At 45.4% G+C, this 15,316-nt stretch overlaps 1 protein-coding gene across 3 annotated transcripts in view; it reads left to right on the forward strand.

The window, feature by feature from the left end:
* Window positions 1-15,316, forward strand: part of WDFY2 (WD repeat and FYVE domain containing 2) — a 450,542-nt gene that overhangs the window by 262,801 nt on the left and 172,425 nt on the right. The window contains exon 7 of one of the 3 annotated variants that reach the window (XM_069205446.1): window positions 8,509-11,571. The exons of the other annotated variants lie outside the window; for them this stretch is intronic. Coding sequence (XP_069061547.1) covers window positions 8,509-8,975 — 467 coding nt within the window. The 3' untranslated portion in view covers window positions 8,976-11,571. Of the gene's footprint in view, window positions 1-8,508; window positions 11,572-15,316 lie in introns of those variants that run through there. 3 annotated transcript variants of the gene reach the window in all.

Raw genomic sequence — 15,316 nt, forward strand, 5'->3', positions numbered from 1 at the left:
CCCTTGTCTTGCTCCAATTACTTCAGGTCAATTTACCTTTGGGTCTGCCCTGGCCCCTCATAACGTGGTTTGTGAGCGCAATACAATCTCCTCACCAGCAAGTTTGACATAGGTACTTGTAATTAATCTGAAAATGCCTTTTAGTCATCCACCTGTATAACAGGACCGCGCAACAGTGGGAAGCATAGTTCTGCTTTCTCCAACAAATTCTTCCCTACTTGACAACAATGACTATATTCAAACTAAGGCTGTTTGCACGAAGCTGAATGATAAATCATTACTGGAACTGTCACTCTCCTTTTCTGGGGAGCCCTGTAACCATGGCCCAACCAGCAATGCCAAACCTGATCGTCCCTTGGCAGTACTGGGCACCATCTTGTCACTGCTACTGCAGACCCTTCAGTCCACGGTAGCCACCCTTAATTACCATTCAGACAAGTTGGATCTTCAGGTTGGCATCTTGAACTCCCTCGCTGTTTTCACTGCCTGGATTGATAATAAACTTAAAAGTTCAAACAAACTTATAATTAGAGTTCAATCCAGCTCTAACTTGGCGCAGTAATAATGCAGCTGCTCTCCAGTTATCAACAACTTGTCATTGCTCCCAACCTTCCTCAACACCGTCTTATCCAAAATAAAAAAGTATCAGAGAAGGAACTGGGCAAACCCCAATTTGGGGTGTCATACCCAGCCCTCAGGTTCCCAACACTCCGCTTGGCAAATGGCTATGCAACCGAGTATGCCGCTCTCTGCAGGGCAGAGCAGACTGGCCACAATACAACTGATGCGCCTTCAGAAAAAGTCCCCATGCACTCTTAGAAAGCAGTCCCCGACCATCATTTAGAACCTCCCCCCCCTCCCCCCCCACTCAACCCTGGTAGGTTTGACCGCCGCTCAGCAGACGAATGCAGTGTCTTCCCAGGCTATACCTTTCACAGCTGGTGCAGTCTCAGTTCCCTCTATATCTCCCCTAATCAAAAGAGATAGGAAGCGCCATTAGAAGCAACAGAACAAAAACAGTAGGCATTCCTCAATAGTTCACCACCAACTGATGTACCCGCTGTTCTCAAAAAGAAGGTCTAGAAACACAGCGTTTCCCAAAAAAGGAAGCTGCGTACACCGTCCACAGAGGCCTCACGTCCAAGTCACAGTGCTGCCCTGTCATTGTCAACTCAAATGTTCATTTAGATTTCTGTGGCAGAGAAATAAGTTAAACAGAAAGCACCTTTCGCCAAACTGGTCCGAGTGCTTAAGATGACTCAAGGGAGACACAGCAGGAAAGAAGGGAGGAGCAGGTTCCCCTGGAGCCAAGGGTGGTAAAGATCAGGCTTTCTAGGCAGTTCTTCAGGGCCTTGTAACCATGCTAACTCTGAAAATACTCAAGTCACATCTCCGCAAGCAACCCTATGTCAGTCCATGATGCCCGTAAGAACATGCGGTCTGCCCCCTACGTACTCTTGGCCAAAGAAGGGCCTAAAAATGGATCATTTGATGAGTGGCCCACTGATGGAAGAAGCTCAGTGAGGTTATAATGGTTTAAATGTAATTCAGACTCTCCCAAGAACAATTGCAAGCCAAAATCTATTGAAATCATACAGGTCACCTAAAAAACTTGCTTGGTAGGAGCAAGTGTCCTCACCCACCATTAGGTGGCATGCTTCGTCATTGGGTGTTGCTCCTCGTCGAGCCAGCGCAGCTATGCCTGACTGGCCCCACATGGAGGCTCATTGCTAGAGATCTTTTGTGAAAATGCTGAGACTCAAGCCTATATTTTTGCTGGAGTGTGAAGGATATCAGGCAAATGCTTTAGGTGACCTGTATGTTCTCAATGAATAGATTTTGAGGCATCACACATTTCGGAACAGTGTACCTGGTTAGTTTGAACCTATAGATATGTAAGAGAACTGGCTACAAACAGTTAAACTGCTAAACCATAGATCTAGCCACCCGCTCCTGCTAGTCAATACTTACATTAACCCATGTTTGAGCGAAAAAAAAGTCAAAACTGACCCATCTTATGTCGGTTTATTTGGACTGGATAGGGATCATCCCTCAAAGGACTGTATCATAACGGGGGACTTCTTTGTGAATCTTTTTGAAGATATCAACAAGGAAGCCCCAGAGTTGGCCGTTGATAGTGTGTGAAACATCACAGAACGAATACCGCCTAAGGGAAGTCCACAAAACCCCCTGAGGGAACTGTTGGTCAGCCGGCTGAACAACTTGGGCTTTAAAGTCCTAAGTATAAGGGTTCCACGGGCTCTCCAGCCCAACTGGAGAAGATCAGGCAAAAGCACAGTCCTTCCTTGATTACACCATATGTAACGTGGAAATGTTCAATTTAATGGAAAGTTACAGCATAGTACCTTGCTTTTAGAGAGATCATCCTCCCCCAAGTTACAAAAGTAAACACCATCCTGGCACCAAGTACTTTGGCCAGTGTCACCAGCAGAGGAGCATTCCCTGTCAACCTTAGGCCACTTACGTTTAGGATGACTCCTAAGGCAAAATCATGGCTGAATGTGTGAAAATTAAAAGTGCGGTCGCTGCTGAAAATACATCTTCGATCACTGAGTGGACTAATTTTACCACCCTGCTGCTTGTGAATTTCCACACACAAGGGCAGTTAATACACAACCTCCAACCTACTCAAAGCTGTCCCCCCCCACTGCTATGATTGTAAGCTCAAAGAAAGCTCTGAATACCACTGTGAGAGCAGTTCACAAAAATCCAGGCAATACAGAGCTAGTGATTGAGTATTTCAAGCTGCCGTAGAAATGCCTCCAACAAGCAGTATGGGCTGAGAAGGCCAGGCGCACAGACCAGTTCAAGAGGACTCTCTTGTACGAGAGTTAAAAAGAGCAACTCAAAAAATGTTTTGGGTTTTGATAAACCAGCAGGTTAATGGTCCAGGTAGAACTGACAATACCAAACATCTCTGAATCGAATTGGTCAATTCTTCTCTCCAGGCACTTGTCTAGTGACTTTGCAGAAAGCTCAGATTGCTATGCCATCCAGCAAGAGTACAAAGCCCTGTCCAATAAGTGCTATAGAGGCTCTTAGCCCTCCCAGTTACAGAGGCTCTGAAGGTCCTACTCCCTCCATTAAAGATCCATCCTCCTTGGTGTGCTAGCTGATTCTGATCTTGCCGAACACTCGATCAGACCGGGGCCCTGGGCCGAATGGTCTCCCTCAGGCCTCCTTCAAGCCAGGCATCCCTTCTGGGCTGGCAGACTCACTCCACAATTTGATTATTGTGTAAGGAGTTAACTAATACCAGACTTGGGGCCTGATTCTAACTTTGGAGGACGGTGTTAAACCGTCCCAAAAGTGGCGGATATACCACCTACCGTATTACGAGTTCCATAGGATATAATGGACTCGTAATACGGTAGGTGGTATATCCGCCACTTTTGGGACGGTTTAACACCGTCCTCCAAAGTTAGAATCAGGCCCTTGGTGTGGTGCTATCATGCAACCAATCTTTAAAGGTGGCTCTAAATCTGACCCCTTCAACTATGGGCTGACATCGCTTCTGGACAATGAAGCAAAAATGTTTGCTAGCTTATTCCTGGAGGAGCTACTTCAATGGGCCGAGTTGAGTGATCTAATCCCGAAGAATCAAACCGGGTTTGTTGAGAAGTCTGGCACCTTGACAAACCTGCTGATTATATTCTTCTTATTAGAAAGGGCGATAACATCTTGGACCTGGCTTCACAGCTGCTTAATGGACTTCAGAGCAGCATTCGGACAAAGCTAAAGAACTGGGGCATCCCGCTGAAATGTCTTGAGGTTATCACACAACTACACAATGACACCTGGATTTGTGTCAAACTAGGTCACAGAACCTGTCTGTCCAGGAAAATATGCAGAGGGTCAACCAGGGGTGCATGCTGGCTCCTTTGCTTTTTAACTTCTATATTTCTGATTTGTCCAGTGCTCTCTACAACATAAACAGCCATAGATTGGAGTTGAAAACTTCAGCAACTTACTGTATGCAGATGACTTAGTTCTGATTAGTTACTTGAGAGTTGGATTGCAGCACCTGTTTAATGATTTGCACTCTTATTCCAATGTCAACCACCTGGAAGTTAATTTAAGGAAAACCAAGATTCTAATACTGGACAGGAAAATCAACAATTGCTGGTACCTCAGCGGAGCAATAAGCTCTCAAATGAATAAACCTATAAATACCTGGGTGTTACAGTCGAAGCAAGGTGCTTCTTTGCCCAACACACGAACCTGTGGAAACCAAGGCAGCGGCCTTCCTGTCATCTTTTTCAAAACTGTAAAGCTTGTTGTAGGGGATGAGCCTTGACCAACTTCCGAAGGGAACGAGCGCAAAACTCATTCCATCCCTGGTTTTTGGCAGTGAAATCCTGCTGGGGAAGGATGGCAAGCTTCTAAACAAGTTGGTCATGAATGTCTACACGGCTCCTTTTGTCTGCCGAGGTATGCATCAGCTGCTTAGATCCAATTGGAATTTGGCCTTCTTGACTACTGGTTGGCAAGAGCAGGAGTGTTTTTAAGTCTTTGCTACAATTTCCGGCTGGCTAAGAGAGGACGTTTGGAGGCCCTATTGTGAGATGAAATAAATCAGGCGGCACCAGACAACCCCACTTCCTGGCTCTCCAGGGCTGTTGCAGTCTCCTGAATGCCGGAGAGCTTTGGGCTTAACATGTGAGTCAAAATGCCTTCAGGCTAAGTATCAAATAGCAAGTGCGCTTCCTCTCACGTCAGACTGACATGGATGTCCTAGTGAAGCCCAGTCATGCATGGCCATCATCAACCCTTATCAGCTGAGGTATCACCAACCTTATCTGGCCTGCACTTACTCAAAAAGTAATTTTGTGACCCTAGGGTTTGGGAAGTTGCAGTTTATGAAGCACTTGGCCAGGTGGCAACGGCCATAGAGAAAGGGAAGAACGCACAAACAGAAGACACTGCACCTGGATACCATAGGCACCACCACACCTAACACACAGCACACACTACACAACTGCACTCCTGCACACAACAAACACATTGCCACTGCACACAAACACCACAAGTACACCGAACCACACAACCCCACCTCACCAAACAGCACACGCTGCATCCCTGCACATTACACACCCCACCATCCACAACACATCCACCATGTCACAACATAAACACCCACAATTCACGGACGAGGAGTTGAGGGCCATGGTAGATGAAATCATCAGAGTGGAGCCACAACTGTTTGGAGCACAGGTCCATCATGCATCCATAGCCAGGAAAACTGAGTTATGGCAGAGGGTCATCGACAGGGTGAACTCAGTGGGAAACCATCAGACAGATGGAGGTGGATCAGAGAGAGGTGGAACAACCTACGAGGGAAGGTCTGGTCCATTGCGGCAAGACACCAGATAGCCATCAACAAGACTGGCGGTGGACTCCCACCTCCTCCCCCAGGGTTATCATCGTGACGAAGAGAAGGTCTTGGCCATCCTGCACCCAGAGGGCCTGACCGGAATACCAGGAGGACTGGACTCTGGTAAGTCAACAACACTCCCCAGGCACCATGTACTCCTGCACAGCATGTACCCCCACCACCCTTACACCCCCTCACATCACCCTTACATGCACCAATCCATCCTGAACCCAATACCCTCCCTTGCATGTCACACCTCCCCACTACCACTAATCCCACACAGGCCCACCAAGTGCACGGATATCTCCCACTGTACTACAACTACCACAAGGCAACACTCCCCACCTTGTATAACTGCTAATTTCGCTCCACATTAGGATACCTGCATGTATAACCATGTCACCCCTTTCACCTACAGGATACTTGGACTGCTCACTAATACATGGCAATGACAGATTTGATGACCACAACATTCTATACTACAAGCATACAACAGCACTATCCATCAGCCCTTAAACATTACCAGTGGCCAAGCAGCTGTCATTGCCATCACTGAAAAGCATGTCAAGGCTATGATTGCAAACAACCATGTGATAATTAAGTACATTTCAACACTGTAACACACTTCCTCTCCATCCACTGGTATCCCTACTACTGCCACCCAGCAGAGGTTGCCAGAGATGGACAGTCATCCCCTGGAAGTAGGCACAATTGAGGACTTCAACTCTGGATGTCTGGAAAGGGACGCCTCACCTGGCCCATCCTGGATGATTTATCAGTCCACCACCACCCGCCTCATCCTGCCCACATCTGAGTCCTCCACCTGTGTGGCTACAGCACAGGAAAGCCCTCCTCCCAAACCTGTGTCCTAGAGACAGATCAATCTATAGTGTGCCCCACAATACAGGGACCTGAGTTGACCACCTAACTCCCAAGACGATGAAGATCCTGGTGTCAGTGGCAGTGAGCACACTTTGCTAGGGTCACAGGCATAGTGGGCAAGGGGCAGTGGGAGGGCAACTGTGGGTCAAGGGAGGAGGCACCAATGGGACACGACTGGTCAGGAGGCCATCTCCAGAGTCATGGGAGCATACCAGTAATCCCAGGACAGGATGAGTCAAATACTGACAACCTTACAGGAGAACCAGAGGCTGCAGAGGTAATCCCACCAGGAGGCCATGCAGCAGTGGCAGGCTCACAATGCCACCATGGCCTTCATTTGTGGGATGGTCACTGAACTTAGCAGCATCTTGCATGCGAACTTCACCCACCAGCAGGCCCCTACCAGTAGCCAATCAACACCTGTGCCATCTATATCTACCACAGCTACTGCAATGGAGGCCCAGCCTGAGGACCCGCAGGCTAGTAGCACCACTGCAGCTGAGGATCCCCCATGCAAACAAGGTTGTCAATCCAGGCATCCTGCAGGAATTGAGGCCAAGACCAAAAACACTGCCAGGAAGTGATCTCTCTCCTGAACATTCTCCTTTGTGTGCCACTGAGAGACCCAGTTGACTGTCCACTGCCACAAAACCATTTTCCCTTGGCGACTGGATCTGTTTAACCAACAGCTGGGCCACCTACTCCGATGCTTTCTAACTCCATGACTCCACTCCTCAGCAAATGCACTTTGAATCACAATAAACACATTTCAGTCCAGTAATGGCTTATGTGTCATCATTGTAACCAGTACCATTTAATGTGAATGAAATGCAAATATAGGTGTCAATAAGCCTGACCAATAGACAGATGTGACAGGAATGTCAAGCAGGTGTGTCATGACATCCTTCCTGTACTGTAATCCTATCCCAAAGGTGCCAACAGTCATGTCAGAAAGCAGAGTGGAAACACACATCTGACCTGAAGATAGATCAAGATAGGGTAAATCTTCAATGATGTCTCCCATGTTGCCCATCCAATACACATACATGACATAATACAATCCACTGGAATCATGTTGCAGTGGGGAGGTCACCATATATCTACATGGTAGGTCTGTAGGTCACAGAGTAAAAGAACAATTCCTCATAGCTAACATCACCAACAGAAAAGCTATCTTACAGTGTCTAATACAGGTGGGTACCAGACAACAGCTTTGGGAACAGTGTGGATGGGTAGCTGGACTGTTATGTTATAGTATGAGGCCAGACCATTGACATCCAAACAGCAGTCTTAAAACCATGCAACATGGGGAACCCTATGCTGAAGTCATGCCATGCCAACAGCAAGTACCACATGGCTTTGGCTTTGGCTTTGGCAGTATAGCAGTTACACCTCCCCTGATGGTAAGTCAGCATCCCATCAAAATGCATAACAGATGGGTGGATGTAGTGCACTCATGTCCCCTGATTCAAAACACAAGGAGGGACAGTGTCACTAGGCAGACAGGGTTAGAGAGTCTTTTAACTTTAGACCACACATACCAGGCATTCATTGGAAGAATTGCCAAATCAACTCAGTCGTAGAGTCCGCTGCATCCTCCTCATCTGCTTCCTCTTCAGTTCCAAAGTCATCAGCCTGAGCCACTGGTCCAGCTGCGACCTCCTCCTCATCCAGAAGTGGAATGTGTCTTCTCAGGGCAAGACCGTGTAGCAGACAACATGCTACAATGATTTGGCAGACTTTCTGGTGTCTGTACTGTAGGCACCACTGGACACATGTAGGCATCTGAATTTTGCTTTCAGTAGCCCAAATGTCGTCTCGATTACATGCCTCGTTCAGCTGTGATCCTCATTGTACCTGTCCTCCCCATCTGTTTTAGGGTACCTCACTGGTGTCAGGAGCCAGGGCAGTTTGGGGTAACCAAAGTCACCTGTGTGCACAAAGGTACAAATCATTAGGGAACTATGAGAGGCAAAGAGCTGACTGACAGATGACAGACTGCAGCATGTCCAAAACGAGTCATTTTGTTGGAATTAGGAGGTAACAGCTTGAATATTAGGTAATGTCTTCATGAACAATATTTGGGCACAATGTATCATAGCCATTCCTTGCCATGCCAGGGGTGGAGTAGATTACTTGTTGGTATGTGTGCTGGATGGCTAGGTACTGACTCGTTCCTCCCTTTTTCTCTCCCCCCCCTCCCTGTCCTCTTCTATCCTTGTATGAATCAGCATTATCAGGCGAAGGAGAAGGGGCACCGGCAAGTGGGGAAGCTGCAGCCCCGGGACCCAGGAGGCAGAGTCCACCGACACCGAAAGGACCAGTGGGACGGAGGGCAAGGGAGCGTGGGGGCACCACAGGGGAGACCGGTACAGCTACATCATCTTCGGATTCCTCCTCCGATGGAAGCTCCCTGGTGGTGGCGGACCCACCTGGGTCCATCCCAGCACCATCCTTGTCCACCAGCCCCCTTACCAGCACCACCCACCCTGTAGCTCCCCACCCAATTGCCTGTGCCCGCTCACCCAGGAGGATGGGTGTCTCCTTTGACACAGGCACCTCTGCACCTTCCCCAGTCAGCCATGCTGCCCTCAGTGAGGAGGCTATTGACCTCCTGAGTTCCATCTCTGTGGGGCAGTCAACCATTTTGAATGCCATCCAGGGACTGGCATCCCAGATGCAACATGCCTACCTGTAACTAAAAGTTAAACTATTATTAAAAATGTTATGGGTAAAGAACCTCACCCTCCCAAAATTATATACCTTTTAGACAACTACTCTACACTAGGCCTTAATCAGCTTGTGTCAGGCCTACTCATCCACCAGGCTAAAATTTAGATCTTATTCTCTCAAACTTAGATAATATCTGGGCTGCTACAGAAGTTCCATTGCCATGGTCAGAACACTCAGCCATTCCTTTTTCGTTCACACTTGAGCTCATCAAACCACTCTGCATAGAACAGCAACCAATAATAAGCAGTGCTTGACTAAAATCCACTGAAACCAACCTAATCGTTCCATTATTAAAACTGATGTTCACTTTACCTCTAATGATGATGCCAGTGCCATAGTTTTTATTACTTGAAGCCTGACTGATTGTGTGGTCCCTATTGAAATGTATGCATTTAAACATACTTACTGCAGGCCCACATAGTACAGTGAAGAAATTACACTTTTAAACAAGCATTGACAAATGCTTGTTTTGTCATGGTTTTTGAAAAACTTTATTGTTGGGGAAGCTGTCGGTTCTCATGAACCCTGAAAAAGCATTGGCTAAAAGCAGAAGAGTTTTAATTTGTCTCAAGCAGTTGTCTGCATGGTCATCCCTGGCAGTTAAGTGAATAACTTTGTGTTTGGGTGTGCTCCTTGTGAAAGAGCACATTGCCATCACAAACAGGAAACTTAGACAGTGGCTGAAGTCGGTTAATCTAATGTCCCAGGCTGTGTGCTGTAGTGAGTGGAAATAAAAGTGACTGACACAAAAACAGGCGAATCGATGAAGAGGGGTGGATGAAAGCCCCTACAAGTAAATACATATAATTTTAGTAAAACTAACAATAACCTGTTTTTGCTCCCTCAAAAACTTCTCGGTTGATGGCTGCTAAGTAATAATGTAGACACAAAACTGTTGTCACATGAACCAGTGAGAGAGGGACTTTACCAACTCTCTCAAGGAACAACTATTTAGTCCTCTGTAAATTGGATCCAACATGTCCCCATGAATGTGTTTGTATGTATGAAGTGTGGTTGATTTGATGTATGTCTGGAAAATCCATGGGCAACGTGAATGGTGTCCTCTGTGAGGAGTCCCTTCTTGTTCCGTTGTACTGTGACTTGGAAACCTGCTTGTATCTGCCCCTCACAAAGCCAGTAGTTTGTTTTGGGGAGTTGTAGAAATACATGTCCATATCCTGCCAGGCCTAAGAGTAAGGATAACGGATTTCAGTTTGGCAGGTGGGCCAGCTCTGCTTCATCAGCTTCTCAGTCACAGCTCAACCTCAACTTTGTATATTTGGTCTGTGACATCCCAATATGCATACTGTCATATATTTTGCAATTAAAATTGAAAAGCAGGATTAATTGACACAAGGACCTACAACTGCAGCAGCCACCTGCAAGCTCCTGGAACAGCAGGCAACTGACTGTCCCCGAGTTCCAGAACCTTACGATGACCAATGCAATAGTTGTTACAGATATGAACACATACAGCAAATAACAAGCATTGCAACAATTAAAAGAAGATAAAGTGAAATATGACTATGTAAACACTACATCACCTCCTTCCCTTTAAACAAAGAAAAACATTCTTAAAAATAGCAAATATACCTAATATACAAATAGTCATGAAGTTTAGTAGGCAAATTGATAACACGCAAATTGCGAGTGGATCCAGGTTCTAGCTCAACTTCAACAGAGCCAGAACAAAAACAATCAACCTCTATTACTGAAGTAATGGTGGTGTTATCCATGTACTCCGGAAAGAACAACCCAAAGGTTTGTGTTGTGCAAGGCAACAAACTGTTTTCTCTAGTTACGTTAGTTTGCCCTAAATGTCTAATGTTAGTATCTCCAACATCAGTTGACAACATGGAGTTTTCAGTTTCTCTTTTGGAATACATGCTCCTAAAAACACTTGTTTGGTGATCAGATAGAGGAATGACACTGTCCCTATTACACTTTCCTTTCCCTTCCAACAGAACAGAAGCCTTATTGGACTTAATGACCTTCACAGGTAATGCATACTTGGACTCACCCTTACTTACTCTAAATGGTATTTGATTAATACCTAGTCCATGAGATTGATATCTACGTTCTTAACATTTTTCCTATTGTCATAGTATGTTTTCTGTATTACTTGTTTATCAAGTAATCTGCATCTCGGAGAGAAATTTTCATTGTTATTTTGTAATCTATATTTACCTTTTAACGCCTCTGACATCCATTCTGACGTAAGTTTTGTTCTGGGATCTCTACCTCTAAGGAGCTTAAAAGGAGTAACTCCAGTTGTAGAATGAGGGGTTGTTAAATATTCCCAGATTTTATCTTGTAATATTAGCTGGTAAAGCAGTCTGAATTCCATCTTTCAATATTTGATTAGCCCTTTCAACTAGACCATTAGAAGAGGGATTGTACAAAACTACTTGTGAATGTTTAATGTTATGTAAGTTCATGAAGTCATTCATCTGTTTTAAAACAAAATGCGTGCCATTGTCCGTAACAATGATACTAGATGAGCCTTCTAGCCTGAATATTTTGTCAAGAAAATAAACTAGTGTGTCAGAGTTTGTGACTTCAACAAAAGTGTAGTAAATCCATTCTGAAAAATAATCTACGACAACAATGAGATAGATTTTATTCCTTGGTAAAAGGTTGAAAGGTCTCAAGAAGTCTAAAGCTATTTTCTCCCAAGGTTTCTCATGAAAAGGAACCAGAAACAAAGGCTTAGTAGTGATTTTCCAATATTTGTCAGAAACAGTGCACTCAGAGCATCTATCAATGTAGGTAGAAACTTGTTTGTCTAACCCTGGCCACCAATATGTCAACCTCAATTTCTTACAAGTTGCTGGAACCCTCCTATGACCCTCGTGGACAATTCTAATAATCTAATAATCTTGTTCCTAAATTCAGTGTTTGGAACAACAACATCGCCCCTGAACCAAATGTTATTTTCCCAAGATAATTCCTTGGCTACTTGCTCAGAGCATCTTAGTTCACCAGTTATTTTTTTTTTCAGAGTGCCAACTTGTTCTTAAAAATGTTAACACCTTGGATAACACTTTATCTCCAGCCACGGCTGTTACCCAGTCATCCTAGGTAATGTGACCATTGGAGTCTGCTAGCACATCCACCAAAGCTACAACACACTTCTCTTCAGAATCAACATCCGTCTCATCATAAGGTAGTTGTGTGCGGGACAAGCAATCAGCCCGAATATTCCTGCCACCTTGAATATATTTGACCACCAAGTCATACTCCTACAGCTTAGAAAATAAACAAACTAAATGTGCAGATGCTTTGCCTAATTCCATTACCATTCAACAGAAAGACAAGAGGTTTGTGATCTGTGTACAATTCACAAGTGGTACCTCAGATGTAAGTTTTGAATTTCTACACTGCCCACACTCACGCCAAAGCTTCTCTCCTGATGTTACTATCATTGGTCTCAGTAGCAGTAAGGGTTCTGGAAGCAAATGCTACAGTATTCTCGTGGCCATCAACCCAGTGCCCAAACCAGCATCCACTGTAATGAATGGCTTTCCGGAGGGAACAAATGGTTGTAAAGCTGGAGCAGTGAGCACCAAATTCTTGATATTTTAAAGGCAATATTGATTTCACTATTCCACTCAAACTTGTTACCTTTCTTAAGAAGAGATCTTAAAGGCTGTACCACTAAAGCGTAACCTGGCACAAATCTGTCATATTATTTGAATAGTCCTAAATTGAACACAAGGCATCTTTATTAGCAGGAGGAGGAGGATTTTTGATAGCTTCCAAATTGCTGAATTTCGGTTTTATGGCCTCCCCCAAAGTAGAGTGGCTTAAGTATTCCACTTCCTGTACCACCAGATTGCATTTGCTAGGTTTGACAGTCATACCTCTATTTTGTAATGTGCGCAACACTCTTTCCAGACCTTGTATATGTTGTTCTTGGGTTTCAGTAAAAATCAAGATGTCGTCTTGAAATGCCTGAACATGAGGCATATCCCAAAACAAGACATCCATCATTTTCTGGAACACGCTTGCCGCAGACGCAATTACAAACGGCAAACATAAGTACTTGAATGCCCCAAATGGAGTGACAAATGTGGTTAGGGTCTGAGAACCTTCACTCAAAAGAATCTGGTGGTACGTAGAATGAAGATCTATTGTGGAGAAAAACTTTTGATCGCCTAATATTAGCAATCATCGCCTGTATATGTAAAAGGGTATGACAATCCACTAAGATATTTTGATTTAACGATCTCAGGTCCACACACAATCTCAGGTCACCAGACTTTTTTTTGTGTGAGCACGATCGGAGAAACCTATGCGTAAGAATTTGTAGGAGCAATAATTCCCTCACATTCCAACTTCTGTAATAAGTCCTTCACATTTTCTCTAACACTTAATTGTACTGGTCTCAATTTGTGCACCACTGTAGTTCCACCTTCATTTAACTTTATCCCATGCTCACATCCACACACTGTACCGTCTTGGTCTTTGAAAACATCAGGAAACAACACAGTCATCCAATCCACAATATTGCTGGTCATTTCAACACATGATACATGTTTATGCAAACTTACATTTCCCCCAGCACAGCAGAAACGTCTTGACCATGACGTAAGATAACTCCAAGTCTGACCAGGTCTTTCCATCCTACAATGTCTCTGCCTTCGATTGCAACATACATTTTGGTTACAATGAATCTACCCAGACATTGTAAAGTGGACAAAACTAAAATATCAATGTATTGATCACTAAGGGCCTCATTATGACCCTGGCGGGCGGCGGAGGCCGCCCGCCAGGATGCCGCCCTCCATAATACCGCTCCGCGGTCAGAAGACCGCTGAGGGTATTATGAGTTTTTCCCTGGGCTGGCGGGCGGTCTCCAAAAGACCGCCCGCCAGCCCAGGGAAAAACTCCCTTCCCACGAGGATGCCGGCTCGTAATCGAGCCGGCGGAGTGGGAAGGTGCGACGGGTGCTACTGCACCCGTCGCGTATTTCACTGTCTGCTACGCAGACAGTGAAATACTAGCGGGGCCCTCTTACGGGGGCCCCTGCAGTGCCCATGCCATTGGCATGGGCACTGCAGGGGCCCCCAGGGGCCCCACGACAATCCTTACCGCCATCCTGTTCCTGGCGGGCGAGCCGCCAGGAACAGGATGGCGGTAAGGATTGTCAGAATCCCCTCGGCGGCGCAGCAAGCTGCACCGCCTTGGAGGATTCTTAGGGGCAGTGGAAAACCGGCGGGAGACCGCCGGTTTTCCCTTTCTGACCGCGGCCAAAGCGCCGCGGTCAGAATGCCCAAGGGAGCACCGCCGGCCTGTCGGCGGTGCTCCCGCCCCCGTTGGCCCTGGCGGTTCTCTACCGCCAGGGTCATAATGAGGCCCTAAGTGCCTTAGGGCTGACATCAGGACAAGCCAATGCCAAAGGCTTGGGCCACAATTTGTAGTAAGTTTGATCAGCTTATATGGTGATTGTTGCTCCAGAATCAGCCAAAACAGTAATATGTTTAGAATCAATAATAGCTTCATACATAGGCACCTTAATACGTCTTTCAGGCTTATTTAGAAGTGAATCAGACACTTCAACCGTCAATAAGAAATTGGAAAACTTGTCAGTACATCTCAAGGTCTCTTCATTCAGATCAACAGTATCCTCAGCATGTACATTGCTAATTCTCACAATGCTGGCACCGCCATTACCACTCAAAACACCTCTACAAACCCTTTGGAAATGTCTTATTTTATGACACCGATTGCACTTTTTATGAATAGCAGGACAAGAAGGGTCGTTACCATTGTGATTTTTGTATCTACAACAATAGCACATTCTACAATTATGCCCTCCTTGCTCTTGTATTCCTTTTTGTTTTGTTTATCAAATTATCAAGCACACCCTGACCAGCAACTCCTAGATGATTGAATAACAGTGCCATTTTCCTGTCAAGGCAATATCCATAAGCATCTATTGCTGTAAGGTAGTTCTCAAAAATATGCAGCCATTCACACCATTTGATTTCTGGTTTTCTTAATTTAGGGAGAATTGGTGGAGGGTGAACTACTCCTTGACTAGTGGCCATAGCCAAACAAACAAAAATAGGTCAAAGGAAAAAAAAAGTTGAAGTGATTAACCCTTTCAATAGATTAATAAAAGGGTAATGGAGGACCTTACATTCTCCAATACAACATAAAATTCCTTGCTGCTTGAGGAAAACTGTGCCGATTCACCACAGTGCTGGTAAACAGTGCTGCAAGGAAATGGTCTGGATATGCAGTCATTTCCAATTTTCCCCAATTCAATATGGCCGATCACGCAGAGGAACGGACCGTGGC

This window comes from Pleurodeles waltl, chromosome 8 (genome assembly GCF_031143425.1).
Source record: "Pleurodeles waltl isolate 20211129_DDA chromosome 8, aPleWal1.hap1.20221129, whole genome shotgun sequence".
NCBI classification, from domain to species: domain Eukaryota; kingdom Metazoa; phylum Chordata; class Amphibia; order Caudata; family Salamandridae; genus Pleurodeles; species Pleurodeles waltl.